The following is a 19,459-nucleotide window of genomic DNA, read 5'->3' as shown; positions in this document are numbered from 1 at the left end:
ATTTGGGGAATCCAGGCTGATAAGAGCCTATTTTTATCTGGTGGCAGCGAGAAAATATCCAAGCTGGTAGTGAGCTTGGGGGAGTTTCAGGTAAGCACCCAGATTTTGGACGCTAAAGTCCAGGTTTGGGAAAGGAGGCTTTACCACAATCCCACATAGAAATCAGGTCTCTAACAGGTGGATAAGTATGCAGGAAGCCCTTGAAGAATCTCAACACCATTGGATAGGAGAAGACCAAGTGTGATTTTATCAGAGCGTTACAAGCTGATATTGCTGGAAAATTGGACTTTGACAGACCTAAAAGCCAGTCTGGCATGTTTCAAGTGTAGCATGTATTTGAGGATGTCTGCTATCAGGGCCTCTACTGTTTTCATATTATATTGGATTGCCCACAGGGAGAACCGCTTCCACTTGCAGAAGCTGGTATGCTTGGAAGATGGCTTCCTGCTCTATATGAGAATTTGTGCAACCTGTTGAGAACAGTACCTGTCAGCATTGCTCAATCAGCCAATATCCAGGGCATCAGGTGAAATGACTGCAGGTCTGACATAGTTCTAAGATATCATGTCCAGGAAGATCGGGAGATGGGGGGAATCTGAATGGATATTTGCAATAGGTCTGAGAGTCAAAACTGCCTTGGTCAATAGGGGGCTATTAGAATCAATGTGGTCCTGTCCCATCTGACTTTGGATATTACCCTGGGTTTGAGGTAATTGGGAGAGGAGGCCTGGAGATCACTGTAGCAGGAAGGAGTCTGGTAAGTAACTTGAGCTCATGCCCCCTCTACAGCAGATGTTTAGGCACTTAATGTTGTCCTCTGCATCAAAAAGTTCTATTGTGGGAGCCCTCCCTGGCAAAATATTGGCTCTATGCTGGATGCCTGCAGAGACCACTCATAGGTTAAGAAATCTGCCAAGTCATTGCTGGTTCTGGAAGGTGAAGAGCCAGTGGAGTTACCTTGCGGTGAAGGCACCAGTTCCATGGCCTGATGGCTTCCTGGCAGAGAGAGAGAGAGACTGAGAGCCTTTTGCTTGTTTATACAATGCCTGGTGGATGTGTTGTCCATCAAGATGTGGACCGTGCAGTTCTGCAGAACAGGCAGAAATGCTACACAGGCCAAGTGGATGTTCCTGAGATCTAGGATGTTTGTATCCAGCTCATCCTGGGACAGGGCCTCTTGCATCTGCATTTGGTTCATGCAGGCACTTATGAGTCATTGCCGGGGAGGGGACAGAAGGGAATCTCATGTCATACTTTCTCTGAGTCTAGCCATTGAGCCAATTCTGGTAGGATTTGGGGTGGGACTGCGACTCTCTTGGTCATGTGATGCTTGAAAGGGGAGTACGCCAACCTCAGCCATAGTTGTAAGGGCTGCAGGTGAAATCTGGCACGCAGGATCATGTACCTGCAAGCTGACATGTGACACAGCAAAAGACATTCATAGATTCCAATGCCAGAAGGTATCATTGTGGTCCTCTAGTCTGACCTCCGGTATACATCGTTATTGTCAGATTCAATTTTAGATCCTTCATCATTGACTGGAGAGATCAGAACCTGTGCTCTGGTAAAAAAAGTTCTCACCAATGAAAGTCGATCACAGATCCTATTAACACCATCATTTGTGATTGTGTAAGAGATAATTTCTCATAGTTCACAAAGAGTCCTATCTGAGAGAAAAGGGAGATGATATAATCCAGGGCTGCAGTGACCACCTGCTGGGATCTGCCCCGATCAGCCAGTCATTGAGATATGTGTAGATGTGGGTTCCGTTTCGCCTTAAAAGCTCCTACTGCCAGGCATTTTGTGAATCCTCTCAGCAGTGTGGAGAGTCCAAATGGTGGAACCCTGTATTGATAATGGTTGGGCCTCACGGTGCATCTTAGATATTACCTGTGGGCTAGATGGATAGTTATATGGAACTATGCATCCTGCAAGTCAAGAGCCATGAACCAGTCTTGAGCTTGGAGAGAGAGAATGATGGAGGCAAGCATTACCATCTTGACGTGAGACTGTGTACATATGATGTGCCAAGATACAGAGCTCTTTTAATACTGGGGTGTGAACCAGTACCAGTAGGTGCCTTTGTATCAATGATGCTAATGGTTCTTCCAGAGACACATCTTCAGCTGTAGGCTTCAATGCCATGGAGCGTATTGCCAAAGTCAGAGTTGGTACCAGACATCTTTTTGCCACAGGATGCTCATTATCTCCAGCCCTTAAGGCCATGTGGGGCTTGGTGGATTTCTCTCTGGAAGCTTTACAGTATCCTGTGGGACGACACGGAGCTACTCCTGGATTCTAATCCTGTGTTTGAAATGTTCCCTTTTGGTGCCAGACATTGACACCAGAGATGTCAGCTTTAGTACTGATGATGTCTGCAGTGCGAATGGAGTCTGCTTCTGTGCCAGAAGTGTTGGTGCCAGATCTTTTCACAGTCCCATCTTCTCTGCATTGGTCTTAGGCATTTACTAAACAGGGCACTGAATGAATCTGGCTTGTCTGCTACTAGCTTTCTCATGCCCTCTCCTCAGGATCTGGAAAGACCTAGTTTGCTCCAGGAGATAAGATTCAACCACGCATTCTGTGACTTACCTACTCTGTAGAGAAGGATAGGCACATCAAACATATTTCAACTGAATTAATCTATTACAGGATGGACAGGCCTTGAAGACTGCAGCTTTGGGATCTGCCATGTTGAGTGTCCTCTATGAAGGGTCTGTACAGAAGGGGCGGACAGCAGGGTCTGACCATCAATATTCACTCCATATGGATTGACATAGTTTAAAGTGGTCCTATATCAGTGAATCAGAAGAGTTCTGAAGATTTTTGCAGGTTTTGAAAAGATTTAGCTGAAGCTGAGAATTAGCGGGTTGGAAACTTGACAGGGTCCATCTCACTGAAAGGGGCATTTAGAGAAAACTAAGGGAGAGTCTTGGTCACTCCACTCTTTATGCCCTCATGCGGGAACACAAGGAGGCACAGGATGCCTGTGTGGACATTGCTGTTCAAAAGACCTCTATCTGGCATTCCTGAGGTGCATACTCACCGAGAGTGGTTTCCGTACTGACACATACATACTCAAAACACAACACAAGATTCCCGAGTCATTCTTCTGTGAAACCACTAACAAATGATGAAGTGTCTCATCTCCCTCTAGAGCTGTCCATCGTAGATGATGACAACCTACTATTGCTATAGTTACTCTGAGCTCAAGTGGCAGAGATCTGTATGGTGGATCTAAAGATTTCAACCCCACTGATGACCCATGTGGGTGTCAGTATGATGCCACATGACGGACTTTTTTAAAGTTTGCTTGTTTAAAAAACCTAAGAAATTATACAAAAAATACATTAAAAGAACATTTTTAAGGTTGCAAAGTCAAGCACTCATATATTAAGAAATGACAGAATTATGGTTGATTGTACAACTCTGAACATTTCCTGGTTTGGGGAGCTGCATCCTCTGGGTCATCCATTATCTTCGTGATTCAGAACAGCATCTTCCTATTTGATTATTGTCCTGTATTTAAGAGACCTTTAACTTGATGCTTCTTTGTAACTATATGTGATTACAATATCTTTAATCAACACTAGTTTGTTTGAAAGTCTAATCTGCTTAATTCACTGTATGTTGCAAGGAAAAAAACACCTCATGTTAGATAATTTTTATTACTTACGTATGCATCTTGAAAGAGTAGGGTCTGGCACAAATCCCATTTTGCAGGTACATCTATAGCTGCCCATGGTATTCAAACACTCACCATTAGGGCACACCCCTTGCAACTGGCATTCATTAATGTCTGTAAGGAAACAAAAATATTTATCAGTGGGAGAATGGAAATAATTGAACATTAATATTAATCAGTTTAGTCTTCATTTAGGAGTTATTCTGTTTTATCTGCAAGACACTTTTATTCTGCAGCATATACTACATTGAATCAAACTGTGTAGTTACATGTTGGTTAGAGTAACTTTTTTATTACTAGCAACATTTGACTCAGCATCTTTTATAGAATCACACAAGAGAAGAAAAAAATTATGTCCATGTCATTTTAAGTACTCACTCTGAACTTAAAAATGAGATTGCTTCCGCATGTTATGAACCCTCTTATTTACTTTCAATGCACATTGATAAAATCAAAATTTTACTTGCAAGTAAACTTGTGGTTAACAAATTTAAAACTTACACATTTGAGAATTAACTACAAACGTGGTATACTTTATATGGGACAGAACATTGCTTGACTATTATATTATTATTTATTATTTGCACTACAATAGACTCTGACGTCCTAAAATAGGGATTTAGTTCCAATTGTGATGGAGGAAGGTACAAGCATAAAATGAAGGACAGTCTCTGGCCCAAACAGTTCACAAAATGTAATAGTGAAGAGATGTGGCAGGGAGTATAGAACCTAAAGGTCGAGGGTAGGGAGAAGCAAGGGTCAGAGTAGTGGGAAGACAAGTTTGCATTATTACCAAATAGGAAGGATTGCAGATCAGACCAGAAAGTGTGTGAGGAGAAGGAAAAATATTGTCAAAAATGAAAATTATATCTTTCTATATACACCCACCAAGCTTGGTCTTTTACCCTAATCTGGTGCTCACTTTTTTAATGTTCGTTCTTTATAGATGCTTACAAGATAAGTACAGTTAAAAGAAATATTCAAAGTATACTGTTACAGCTAGAAAGTCTGTGAACAGTTTTATCCCCCTGCAAATAAGTCAATTTATACATTCTTATTCATAGAAAACCAATCCACTATCACCAAAAAGATGGAAAATATCTCAGAGAGAAATCTGTTGCATGCTACTTTATTTTGTTTGCCCCATTTCTTCAACACACACAGCAAGCTGTGACATACCCATTTAAGTATAGTGAAACCTGTCTTGAGTGACCATTAGAAAACTAGAAAAAATCAGTTGCTTAGTAAAGGTGGCATTTAATAAAGCTGGAGTAAAACAATGCTCAATGCATTTGGTGATACTATGGGACAGTAACTTTTTAGAAAAGGTTGCCTATCAAAGGTGGTCTCTAACATAGGTTTCACTGTATTATTGATGTTAATGACTGGGGAGTAAGGGGCTTATGTTTCTTCTAAAATTCACAGATATACCAACGTTTTCTCCAGAATCATCCAGCCTGTACTCTGTTCTATAAATTATTCTTTTGTAGGATGCTGTCATAACCATATCTCTAATAAAACCCTTCCCAGATGAACCATCCTTTCTCTTCAAGTATCTAAAAACATCTCTCAGCAATCAATAAACAAACAGAGACATCCAGTTCCCTTGTACCAATGGAATTCCATTACATTTAGGCATTTCTGCTAAGATACACGTAGTATATATATAAATGCTGATATTGGCTGCTTCTCCCTTCATTTGAAACTGAGGTCAGTGACACCAGCATTCCTTCCGTTTAATTTGCTTTTTATTTTTAATTTTAACTTTAATGTGCATGTTCTGATGCATCAACATAACTCAGTTCTTGTATGTTTTTCATGTCTCTTTTCCAGCTCTTTTGTTTCTGGCTAAGCTCGTCAGAGAACCATTGTGTTGATATACAGTACTGCATTACAGAGTTCTATCTAGGGATTCAACAGGAACCATCCACAAACTGATAACAAATCTTAAATGTTTTAAAAGAAACTGATGGACATGTTAGAATGATTTTTACTTATGTACTTTGGGCAAAAGTCCTTGCAAGATTTCCTATTCACTGCATATTAGTTCACTCTGTGGTAAATGGCCACCTACCTAAAACATTTCCAGCCACCCGCAGACCTGTCCAGCTGTGTAAATTGCACTGAAATCAACCTGTTAAGGCAGCTGGAAAAGGAATCTGGCTCAAGATTAAGTGCTTCTTCTTTTTTTTTTTTTAATTAAGAATTTTACTTAAAAATGACTAAACTTATAAATTGCATTTATTTGCTCTTCCTCTCCCTCCTCTTTTTTTAAATTAAAAATTAGAGAAATGTATATTTGAAAATTGTTTGGTCTTTTTATCATCCAGAATTATAAATAAGCTAATGTTTGTGAAGTGGTTTGAAGTGTAAAACACTACATAAATGCTAAGTATTATAATTTTGTTAAACAGCCACATTATAACCTCCACAAAATTTGGCGTCCTAGTGGCCAATATGAACGCTGTCATTTGCTCCAAGAAAACTCTAAAAATCAGAATATACTGAAAAGGATACTTTTCAGTGAACAAAATTCAGCTGAATGCGCTGTCTGCCATAACACTTACTTTCAACATTTTCGTATGGATTTTAATTCTGACCAATTCTTACTTATAAACTCCACAGAATCCCTTGTGGAAGGAGAATGAGACAGAGGCCCTGAGATGGAAACCAAAATGCTGCTTGCATAGCAAAAAGGAAGAATAAAAAAGGGTGATGGAGTTAGGAGGAGGTCAAAATCTTCAGTGGGCGTATTCTTCCAGCTAAGGAAATATCTTCTGGAATTTTGTATTATCCATTGCAAAAAAACTATATATAATTTGATTTAATCAAGTTTTATGGAATCCACCTCAATTTTCTCTTTTCACAGAAAGTTGAGTCAGAGACATAGTAGACCCTCATTAATTTGCACTAATGCTGGGGCCCAAATTGTGAGAAGTCTTTGCGTGGCTGTACAAGGTGGAGAGTCAATCAAGGAGCTCCTCCCCTCCCCCAACTTGAATGCTTGTGCAGGGACCATTCATAACAGCAGTCTCTGAGCACCAGGGAGATCACAGATTGCTCATTCATTGCTTCTTCCCTCATACAGGGACCAGGATGAGGGAAAAAGAGCAGAGAAGAAACTGGATTATTGCTGTAGCCTCCCAGTACACTAGCACTGGAGCATGGCCAGCGTATGGGTATGTGTGGGCAGACACATGACAATCTCCTCCATCTGTGTGCAAGCAGCAGCCCTCAGGAGAGATTGTGCCTACTCAATTAAAAGCTATAATCCAGTCTGAGGAGAACAAATGCAAACAAGTGCATTTTGCACACTAACGAGTACAGTAGACAGTAAATCTTCATGTGTGGAGGGCCCCTCAATTGTCAGAACCAGCATAGCTTGCACCCCTGGAGCGGTGCAGAGTCCTGCTCCATGTGAATCATGGTTGGGTTAGGGATTCACTGATATGCCGATCCTCCCCCTCAACAGGTTATCGGAAGGTTGGCGCATGAGGGTACAGAGTGGCTTCTCTAGTCACTGGGCTAAAGCAGAGTCTCTGAACCTTTCCAGACTACTGTACCCTTTTCAGGAGTCTGATTTGTCTTGCGTACCCCCAAGTTTCACCTCACTTAAAAACAACTTGCTTAAAAATCAGACATCAAAATACAAAAATGTCCGAGCACACTAGTACTGAAAAGTTGCTGACTTTCTTATTTTTACCACATAATTGTAAAATAAACCAATTTGAATATAAATACTGTACGTACATTGCAGCATATAGTATATAGGGTAGTATAAATACATCATTGTAAGTATGAAATTTTAATTTGTACTGACTTTGCTAGTGCTTTTTATGTAGTCTATTGTAAAACTAGGCAAATATCTAGATGAGTTGATGTACCCTCGGAACACCTCTGCATATCCCCAAGTGTACGTGTACCCCTGGTTATGAACCACTGGGCTAAAGTAAAAGCAGCAGAGAATCCTGTGGCACCTTATAGACTAACAGACATTTTGGAGCATGAGCTTTCATGGGTGAATACCCACTTCGTCAGACGCAGGTAGTGGAAATTTCCAGGGGCAGGTATATATATGCTAGCAAGCAAGCTAGAGATAACGAGGTTAGTTCAATCAGGGAGGATGAGGCCCTGTTCTAGCAGTTGAGGTGTGAAAACCAAGGGAGGAGAAACTGGTTCTGTAATTGGCAAGCCATTCACAGTCTTTGTTTAGTCCAGAGCTGATGGTGTCAAATTTGCAGATGAACTGAAGCTCAGCAGTTTCTCTTTGAAGTCTGGTCCTGAAGTTTTTTTGCTGCAGGATGGCCACCTTAAGGTCTGCTATAGTGTGGCCAGAGAGGTTGAAGTGCTCTCCTACAGGTTTTTATAAGGTGCCACAGGATTCTCTGCTGCTTTTACAGATCCAGATTAACACAGCTACCCCTCTCATACTGGGCTAAAGTAGGTTTTCTGGAGTCACTCTGCAGGTATTCTGCAGTCTGTAGGGGGAGGATTCTTTCCCTCTGCCCACTTTTCCAGCTACTTTATTAGCTAGAAAATACAGAGTCATCAAGGTAGATACTTCGATGGTATAAACTGTCATAACTCTATTTACTTCAATGGAGCTACAGCAATTTACACAAGCTGAGGATTTTCCCTACCAAATCCGACTCTCTTTTATAAAGAATCAGAGCCAGAATATGTCTGGGCCTTGTGTACAAGAGAGGGTGGTGGTTGGCAGTCAGAAGCAGCCCTTGCTTCTTTCCACACACTGCAAGGGCCAAACATATGAATAGCCCATGTGCAGCCGTTGCTTCCTCCTAGGGGAATAAAACATGACAAAAGGAGAAGGCAGGGCACAGCTTCACCATGTTCTGCTCTGGCCTGCTCCTACCAGGGAAGCTGTCTGAATTTTCAAAAGGAATGATGCAGCAGCGCATTCTTTTTGTTTTCCCAGGAACTTGGGAATGGACTGTGCGTCCAAAACACATCCTAGGATGGTGAGGCTCCATGCTGCATTGGCATTGTCTGAATGGCACAATCCAACTCAGAGAGAAAAATGATACAATACATAAGAGCATGAAACTATGGGATTTAGGTGGTCAGAAAATCACTGCTGCAAACAGAGTGAGAGAGAGAGAGAGAGAGATCAACTCAACCTCTCTGCACACACATTCGTTATAGCAAGTGTGGCATGTGCTAGACATGGACAAAACTCACATATACATTTCAAAGTAAGAAAAAGAAATCCCTGTCAATTTGGTCCTCTCTCTTGCCCTGCTGGCTTTAATTTTCAAAAGATGCCACAGAGCCACTGAATGATTGAAAACTGTAGAGCTCTGAGGCCTGTTTCTTAATCTTGAATAGTGTGTTTCTTGAAGCATAAAAAAAATAATAGGAAAGGGAAGTAAAATATTACCTTTTTGTAAAAAAATGCTAGTGTCATTGACTGTCACTCAGGAAGAAAAAAATTGCTGCTGCTTTTATAGGTGGATGTTTTTACGTTCTGATCTTCATGAACTGTTACAAAAATGACGTGAGAAATCTATGTAAGGAATTTCTTTTATTATTAATGACTATGTTACTATTGTAAAATATTCTTTTGTTCTTTTTGCTACTTTATTTATATATATTTACAATTCCTCAATAAAGAACATTTTAAAAAGCATTAGAATTACAGTTGGCAGAGCAAATAATTTGGATCAGATGTTCAACTGATATAAATTGGTGCAGCTCCACTGATACCAGTGAAGCTATGCCGTTTTACATCATCTGAGGATCTGGACCTTTGTCATTATTGTCCAGAATACTACATGTGCACAACACATGGAACTTCTTCCTAACACACTGAAGTTCTAGTCATTAGTGATTTGTGGCTACCTTGTCCACCACTATTAATTTATCCCACAAACTTTCAGGGTAACATGAATTAAAAATAAATTGTTAACAACAAAAGATAGCATACAACACCTTGCCACAGATTTTATAGGACTACTGGGTATAAGGTCAAAGTGCCACTAGAAAATACAATGTGTTAATGACTCACTTTGCAGCTGAATTTCCTGGAGAAAACAGGCTAAAATAAACAGTCATTTCCTATCTGAATGTTTGCCCACTCACATGAAGAGTATGACTATAAATGAAAAAGGTGACTTTAATGCTGTAAAACAAAAAATGTAGGAGGGACGTGGGGATGACAGAAGATCATCTTAGTTTAGATGGAAATATAGCTACCATACCATAGGTTAATATTTTACACTGTGTAGTTTGTATTAGTAATAAAAAATATAGTGTAAAATCATATTAAAAATTGTTTTGTAGAATGAAATTTGAAATGAGCACTTCCTTACAAAAAACATACTAAAAGTTGGTAAAACAAACCAGAACTAATTACACCTGCTATATAATGAACTATGGGCCAAATCATCTCTTTTCAGTTAGGTGGTGCTGGGGATGAAAGTTGCAGAAAACCTGCTAAAATGGCCATACATTTTTTGGAAGGTGACTTCTTACCTCACCCAGCAAATTCTTGGTTCTATCAGAAACAAATCTCATTATGAAAATGATTATGATTAAATAATAAATACACTGTAACAATTAGCAAGAAGAAGGTTGTGATACGTATGTTGTATTGTAAAGGGGAGTGGAATTTGGCCCCAAAATTGTATGAGACTGGAGATGAGGGTTTCATTTTAATTTTAACAATATCAACAATAATTCGCACTTGTAGAATGCTTTTTGTCTTTACTTACATTAACTAATTAATATTAGAGATGGGGAGATACTGAAAAAAATCAACAAATATTGGCTTGAATTTAAAAATGAATTGGCATTTGCAATGCTTGTGCCTCTTTTTTGTTTATTTTCTGTGAATATTCAAGCAATCAAGTTTTATTCACAAAAATGATCATGAAGAGCCCATTCTAAGTTCACATACACAAGTATCTGCATTGAAAGTGGAATATTTTATGTGGGATGGGACAAATGCTGGCACAGAAAGAAGACAGCATTTCAAAAAATCCCTTGCTAGAGTCCTGGTACGTAGGCAATTAAAAGAATCTGACAAGGAACTGACCACACCTTTTCAGCCACAAACACATACAGAACTATTTGATGTGAATGTAACAACAGAAAATTAAATTTTATTAGCTCATATGCAGCCAGCAAACCTCACAGTGATCTAATTTTTCCAGGAATTATGATTCTAGGAAGGACTGTGATAGTCCAGAAAGTGAAAGGTTTAAAATTTTCTAAAAATTACCTAATCCTCTTTTTCTGCTACTTATCTCTGACTACCTCTTGCTTAGAGATTCAAAGGTCCAGTGTCTTCTCCTGTTTATAACAGGTAGGCTCATTCAGTCACATAACAGAAACAGTATCACGTGACCAACCAATACATCTCATATTTTCATTGTTGAGAACCAAATGGTCATAGCAAACTGTCTGCAATCAATTCATAAAGTAAAAAAATAAGAAAAAAGGCAAAAATATGCTGAATCAATAAGAATAATGAATAAATCTCAGGAGCCTATGATCAACTTGTTGACATTCTGGAAACAGAGGATGAGATTTTCAAACAAATTATTTGCTGTGAATCATTTGCTTGGTTGTATTATGCACACTGTATGTGGTGTGAATTTTTGGGGCTACGATTACAAATTATAAGCAAATTTGATTTTAAAAATAAACACAGCAATTTTGATGTAGAAAGTCTGAGCGATGGGGCCAAATTCTGTTCTTGGTAACTCCAAATGTAAATGCAAAGTCACTACAGTGGCCATACATATGCTATGTTTTGGGGTGCAATCCAGACTAGTAAGGCATTGTGTTACCACTTGCCCTGTAACCCCACGCGCCTTAAATGCTCTGCTGCTGTGGGTCACATCCCAGAGACCAACAGCCAGCAGACAAGCATGCAGTATCCTAAGTGTCTGTGCAGCCCTGGTTCAGTGCTTCTCATGCCAAGCAGCCTGCCACAACACAACAGACACCCCAGGTTTCCACCAGCTTTGGTTACACCTGGCAAGATGGCCTCAGCACACTTCCTGTCCTGAATTTCCCCAAAACATCTGCCCTGAAGCATCCAGACCTTTTCTGGGCCACTCAGAGAAATGGTCCTTTAAAGAGATAATACTCAGCAGTTTGCCACATTAACTGGAGTTAACAATTACTTCAATGTAAACACAGCACTGGCTTGATTTAGATTAAATTTATAACATTTTACTAACAAGAGGACATAGGTTAAGTGATACCAAGTAGAATTAGTAACATTAGCAAGGGTTACACACAAACAAAAGTAAACGTATGCTTTCTAATGGCTAAGAACCAACTTAACAAGCTACATTCTTTGTTCAAGGTAGTTTCCTCACCAATCTTCCACTCTTCTCACTGGTCTGGATTTCACCTCAAAATGTTACACCCTGATTCAAGGCTCTGCTCTGGCTCTTGAACACTTGCTCTGTGGGTATACAAGGCTGCAAAGCATTCCCTCCCTTCTCCCAGAGGCATCGAAAGGACCAGGAAGGGGCAGTTGCTGGAAGGGAGGATTCTTGGCCAGAATACACTGTGCTCCGGCAGTAGTGGGCTGCGTCAATGGCCCTTTATGTAAATTAAAGTAGATCCTGGGGCTGCACTAGTTTATGCTGAAGACCACTGCAGTTCCCCACTGCCTCTGAACCTGGGAGGCCCAGAATTGGCATAAAGCCAACTTTGGTCCTTCTCCACCCCTCTTCTGGGCTGTGCGATCCTCCGTTCAATCACAGCTCTGAATAAAGATCATCGACTCCAATGGAATTACTCCAGATTGACTCCAGTGTAACCGACATCAGAATTTAGCCCATTTTCTTCTCTTTTCTCCTAATAGTAAAGTAGTCCAAAGATTAATGGCCAATTCTAGGGAGAATTCTAGTGCATACTCTAATGAGATCTGCATCTCCCATTTATTTATTGCTGAAAACATATGCTTTGGTTGGTTACTGTTAAATATGCTGAGTGATTTACCTTTCATGTCATAAAACTATTACGCATCATTAATTCACCTACAAACTGCAGTATTTTTACCCTAATAACTCAGCCAACAAAATGTGAAAACTCAACACAACCTACTGGTTATCGGTACCATCTACAGTTTAAGATAAATCAAAAGAGCCTGTGAACTAGTCACTGGAGAAAATCCTGGTCTCCATTGCAGCCTCTTTGTTCTACTCCACTGGCCTAATTGGCTAGCTAAGTGTTGACCTGTTCCAGTTAACAACCTAGAGCTGGCCTAACCAGCTCTGCCATCACATCCCCTTTGCTGTCTCCTGCATAAGGAAGTATCAGGGGAAAAGAGCACAGCTGCAGTGCCTCTGTGTTTTGGTTATCCCAACAATGGTCCTTTTGGGACCATTACAATTGGGTGGGACCAGGATTGGTGTGAACAGCTGTCTAAGCTCAGAACAGGGGAAGCAAAAAAGTGGTGTAAAGCCACCCTTTTTCCACTCCCACTGTGTTGTACTGAAAACTGTGTTAAAATTGCAAACCAACACTTTAAATTCTCAAAGGGTTTTTTAGGCTCTCTTTCAGCTAGGGGGATGTATAGGAAAGCATGTGACCCGCTCTAGCAGTAGTCAATCTGCAAAGATTCAGCCTAGAGTAAGGTGGGATGAGTGTGCCTCTCTGCTTTAGGGAGCAGCCTGCTTTCTCCCTCTCTCTCTGCTCTTGGTTCCTGATGCTAAGATTCTGGATTTTAAGAAATAGTCTTGCAGTAACATTCCAAAAAGAGTATTTTCTGTTTTTATCTAAATTCTCTGTTTGTACTCCATGAACATAGTATCCACACTACAGCTTTTTAAGACACAAGGCCACTGTCTTTACTCTTTTGGGATGTTGATTTAGGTCCATATTTGGTCACAAACTCAAGATGGAACTTGTATTATGTACCAAATGAAATCTGCATCTTCATCTCCATCCTTGATGAGCATAAATTATATTCCATTGAATCAACACCACTTGACACATTATAAAAAAAATTCTAGAACTGAATGTGCATTTGTCAATATATTCAGGTCAAAGCCACGGCCTTGTGACAGCATACTCTTTAAATCCCCTGTGTTGATTTTAAAGAAAACATTTTAGCTCAACAAAAACAGAGAGAGCCATTACATGTATTTTGAACAATGTAATTCTAAACAAAAATTAATCCTTTAGCGCAGAGTTCAGCCATCTTATTTTTCTAAAAGATGTCACTGGCTACCAGCCATTTAAAGAATGAAACCAAATTTATTTTTGAAGAAGAAGTGGTAAACTCAATGGCAGTATCAGTTATCATTTTTGTGTCAACATAGAGCCTCAGAAATTTCAAAAACATTAATAATGTCAGCAACCCATTTTATCTACATTTCTATCAAAATGCGTCCCTCGATTTTTTAAAAATGTAAGCACAAAAGAATAAAAAAATCTTAGAAACTATATCAAAAAACTTCCTGAAATGACCAAAACTCTTTACAGTTTTGTAACATAACTCTCTTTTTGTATTGTAAGATATTTCATACAGTAAGTGATTTACTGGGAAGCATGTGAAGAAATTCTTCCACAAAATGTAATGGATATTTGAGATTCACATATTCCTGTTTTTTACACAAATATACACACTCTCTTAACAGCAACTGTAATTCTTCAAGAATAAAGCCTCTGTTGACCCATGTTCTGGGATGCATGAGTTCTTAGTACCATTGAGACAGATGTCTAGAAATCAAGATAGTTGTGTCTGCTCAAGAAGTTGACACTAGGATGGAGAGGTCTTAGGCTAGTCACAAAGGTGGGAGATGCCAGTAAGCACAGAAGGATGATTTGAACAGATCTCTGAGGCTGTCACAGAGGATAGAAAATAGAATCTCTTAAATCCTGAACACACACTCAGAAAGAAAGCAGATGTCTTTAAGGAACTGCAACTTGCCCAAGTAAAGTCTAGTTTTTGAATATGAATCAGAGTAGATTTTTCTAGTTTTATCCTTACCCTTGAAAATTTAAAGAGAGAACATATGGCTCAAAAAGAGGCTCTGACTCCTTGAAGAGATGGTGCTCTATCCAATTGTCCAGATAAGGGCCCAAGCAAATGGGGCTAACAGAATAGTGGAAGCAGAGTTAGTGCTCTACTGCCTCTGGGATCTTCCACTTTGATATTTGGGAGGAAGCCACTGTTGGACTGAAACTGACCTCAGGAGCACTGCCTTTGAAAGTGAAGCAAGACAGACAAAAGATGCTCTCCTGAATGGAATCTGAGATAGACCTACCGATCCAGTGGATTGCTCTCTTTCCCTTTCTCAAAGACCTCATCTGTTTCCGTCTAAAGACATTCAAGACTTTAAATTTTCAGTTCTTACTTGAAAATCCAAGGACAGTCCCATGATTTCAGCCCAAAATGTCTCTTCTAAGAGAGGAAAGTGGCACTGCATTTGTTTCAGAATCTGAAACATCATACAATGCTTAATGGATATCACAAAATATTTTGATCTTCAGAATCAAATAATTTGCCTGATTCAGCAAAGTACTTCAAAAATTGTTGAATTTTAAGCATTTTATTAAGTCTCACTGACATCAATAAGACTTAAACGCAGGCTTAAGTGCTTGCTGAAATGGAGCCTAAATCTCTTGTGGAAGTTGGTTCAGTAGATATTCTCCCAAATATTTAAATAAACCAAGAGAGGACTAGCTAGTAGTTCTCAATTCTTAAGGCTATAATAAGCTTTCTTCTTCAAGTTATTGATTTTTTTTTTTGGCCGCATCTTAAAGCATTACTCAGGAAACCGAGCTTTGGTCTTTACCACTGCAGCTCAGACAAATAGAAAACCAAGGTTTGGATGTGAGGAAAAAATATTTAAAACTTCTTTACTAGTACCCAATGAAGCCACAGGAAGGATTGATCTAGGAGGAAGCCATAACATCTGGTAAATTCTAAGCCTTTATTTATTGGATGTGTAATTTTTCCTTTATGATGGGATTCCAAAATACACAGTAATTTGTGAGTTTTGTCTTGGACAAAATGTGCTTCCAAACCAAAGGCTGTGCCATTCCAGGTAGTAATTGTAGACTGGGACTGGGGAAGCCAAATGGACCATTGAGCATAAAAGGGAAACACGCGAGTGCCTTAGGCAGAGACAGTTAAGATACCAGGAAGGCTCCTAGAAATGTCTATCCTTGAAAGGGAACTTACAGAAACAGAAAGCAAGCTCAGTGGCTCTCAGATCTGGGGAAACTAGATCCTCCAAAGGACAGCAAGTCCAAGGAAGAACAATAGGGGATCAAGGGGAAACAGTCAAGTAGTTGACACTGAATCAGGTGCAAGAAAGGACCTAAAACTCCCCCCACCATAAGAAAAAACAAGGAACCAACAAGATGACCTTTGTGTCAGGAAGCGCTGAGAGATATTCTAGAACCAGAGATGCTCTCTCCAACAGAACTAAGGATTACGGGAGTGAAGAAGTCCTCTCAGTCCTTGATTTAAAATCTGATGCACTCTACAACTCCATGGACTGCTCCACTAAAATGTCACTATGGCAGTGTTGCCAACTGTCATGATTTTATCATGAGTTTCATGTTATTTGGTGCTCTTCTTAAAGCCCCAGCTGCTGCAATCAAAAGACTAGATAAGAATTAAAAAAAAGTAAGCTTCTATCCCTCAAAGTTGCAAAGAAAACTTGAAAACATGAAGCAAATGTACTCTTAAAGGAGCAGAAACCAGAAGACAAATAAAAGAATTCAAAAATTATTTTAAAAAACCTCACATTTTGGGGGGCCTGACTCATGAGTTTTGAACACATGATTTTTCTCTGCTTTAGAACTCCATTCTGACTGAAAATTGGGTGAATGCTCCTGCATCCTCCTCTTCCTCTTTTTTCCAAACTTCTTAAGAGCTCCCAATGACTCAGAATAGGTTAGTCTGTAAGGATCAGAGATCATCATCACATCTATGCAGTATGGAATGAACAAGGTCTTAGACTTGGAATGAAGCCCTCAGTGAAACCAAGAAGCACACATTGAAAGTCCAGAGCTGATACATTGCCAATGCCTCCTTCATGAGTCTCCCTATGCAGTGGTACCCAACCTTATTACACAGGAGGGTCACATAAATCTAAGCACAACTTTGTGTGGGCCAAACAGAGTCTGCATATTTTAAAAAGATTTAAAGTCACCTGTATGGATTTATATTTTAAGTTCAGCTTGTTTCACATGTATTTAGATAGGTTGTTTCTATTTATGGTATTGTCAATTTAAAAACAAAGAAATCAGTGCATAAAACATGTATCAGAATGACAGAAAATAACTCTCTCCCAAATTAAAAATAAAGAACTGCCCAGAGCTGACAGCCTGAGCCCCACCGCCAGGGCTGATACCGGGAGCCCTGCCATTGGCACAGACAGTCCTAGACCCACCATGTGGGGCTGACAGCCTGAGCCCTGCCATGGGCCTTATGAAATGCTCTGGTGGGCTGCGTATGGCCCACGGACCATAGGATGAGCACACCTGCCCCATTGTGTCAGGCCCTGGAAGTTAAGATAGCACAATCAAAACACTTTCTGGAAAACCGTCCTTCCCCCAAACGGTACAAGTAACTTGACATGCTAGCTGGATACTAATATGTTGGTGTCATCAGAGGCATATCTTATGAAGCCCATTATTTTTCCATGTTCGGCAACGAAGGGTGGGATCACAAAGTAAATATGAATCAACAGTGCAACTCTGTTGTAAAAAAAGCAAACATTTTTTTGGGATACATTAGCAAGAGTGTTGTAAGCAAGACATGAGAAGGAACTCTTCCACTCGACACAGCACTGATAAGGCCGTCGCTGTAGTATTGTGTCCAGTTCTGACAGCTACTTCAGAAAGATGCAGACAAATTGGGGAAAGTCCAGAGGATAGCAACAAAAACAATAAAAGGTCTAGAAAACATGACCTGCAAGGAAAGATTGAAAAAATTGGATTTGTTTCATCTGGAGAAGAGAAGACTGGGGGACAGGAAGGACATAGTAACAGGCTGTTATAAAGAGAAGCATAATAAATTGCCCCCCTTATCCATTGAGGAGTGGACAAGAAGTAATGAGCTTAAACTGCAGAAAGGGAGATTTACGTTAAACATTAGGAAATACTTCCAAACTGTAAGGGTAGTTAAGCACTGGAACAAATTACCTAGGGAGGTAGTGGAATCTTCCTCACTGGAGGTTTTTAAGAACTGGTTAAACAAACACCTGTCAGGGACGGTCTAGATAATATTTAGTGCTGCCTCGGTGCAGGGGACTGGACTAGATGATCTATCGAGGTCCCTTCCAGCCCTACGTTTCTATGATCATATGATTCTATGCTGCTCCAAGGTGAAAACCCTAACCAAAGGAGAGAGACTAGAACATTTACTGATCTGAAACTAGGACTGAGCCCCAGACAGAAGATCAGAGGGTTAGTCTGTATCCACAAAAACAACGAGGAATCCGGTAGCACCTGAAAGACTAACAGATTTATTTGGGCATAAGCTTTCGTGGATAAAAAACCCACTTTTTTTATCTTACCCACGAAAGCTTAAGCCCAAATAAATCTGTTAGTTTTTCAGGTGCCACTGGACTTCTTCTTGTTTTTTGAAACAGAAGTGTGCACTAAGAACAAACTACTCTAAACAGTAATTACTCTAGCTGGCAAATAAAAGAGAAACATGGAAAAAATCCCAGACTATGGAAAGAAAATAGTGAAGGACACTTGTAGGGCAAAGGAACAAAGGCTCTGATACTTACAGCCAGTGGCCAGAAAGGAATTGAGAAGCATTGTGGTCCTCTTTTTATAATCTCTGTTGCAAACTTTTCATGTCAGGTGACACAAACACTCCTGCTTTCTACAAGGTTCCAGGCATGAAGTGGATTTACTGCACTTAATTCAACAAGCAATTAAGCTGAATGAAAAATGTTTATTTATTAAATGTTCACGTTTACTACAAAGCGTTTTATTTACTTCTCAATAATAGACTCATACATTTAAACTCTTTTAGTTTGTTGATTTTAAACAAAATAAATCTTCCAGATCAGTTACACGAAGGTTAGAATTTGTCTAAGTACTTCATAATTTCTTAGAGGTTTCTTATTTAGAAGTTTCTTAATTAGAAGGCACTCATAAGTCAATTGTTAAATGTTCCTTAGAAGTTATTGCCCTGAAAGAAGTGTGCATATATTAAATTACCTAACACGTGACAATTCATTCTATAAATTAACTAAGTGTGGAATATTTCATTTAGGGCTCATTTGTGGAACTCTTAGTCACGTTACTGAGCACTTACTCGGCTATACTGGGACTATTCATTTACGTTTTCTCCAAATGTTAAGAAGGGTTGACAGTTGGGCCCTTATTTTTTATCGTCTGTAGGAACATCAATTACGATTGTAAATGCTAATGAAACTGAAAATATTATTCCCATGTGACACAGCAAGGTTGTTGATTTCTCTCATCTCCCCAACTACATGAAGTGTATATTACTTGCATCTTACTATGTCCATTATGTTTGATTACTTGAATAACATAACAATCCTGCTGGCAAACAATACACACTGACAGGATTAAAGAAAATAGCTGTAGTTGCTAATGTAGGTATTGTAATATAATTGAAATTTTTTATTAACAGTCTCAGTTGTCATTCTAAGGAATAGTTGATCTCTATCAGCAAATACAGCAGCAAAAATTAACCCAAATCCTTCTATGCCAGCAAGATGGGATTTACTGTAGCAGAGGTATATAGAGTCACATTTCTCAAACACACAGTCAATGTTTAATCTACAACCC

The 19,459-nt window shown here is 39.5% G+C and overlaps 1 protein-coding gene across 6 annotated transcripts in view; it reads right to left on the bottom strand.

The window, feature by feature from the left end:
* Window positions 1-19,459, bottom strand: part of LOC116819065 (latent-transforming growth factor beta-binding protein 1-like) — a 211,884-nt gene that overhangs the window by 169,282 nt on the left and 23,143 nt on the right. For all 6 annotated transcript variants that reach the window (XM_075064232.1, XM_032770469.2, XM_032770468.2 and 3 more), the window contains exon 3: window positions 3,677-3,799. In XM_075064232.1, coding sequence (XP_074920333.1) covers window positions 3,677-3,799 — 123 coding nt within the window. The remainder of the gene's footprint in view (window positions 1-3,676; window positions 3,800-19,459) is intronic.

Source organism: Chelonoidis abingdonii, chromosome 3 (assembly GCF_003597395.2).
Source record: "Chelonoidis abingdonii isolate Lonesome George chromosome 3, CheloAbing_2.0, whole genome shotgun sequence".
Classification (NCBI taxonomy): Eukaryota; Metazoa; Chordata; order Testudines; family Testudinidae; genus Chelonoidis; species Chelonoidis abingdonii.
Note: the sequence above shows the minus strand (reverse complement) of the source record. Positions and strands in the feature narration are given on the sequence as shown.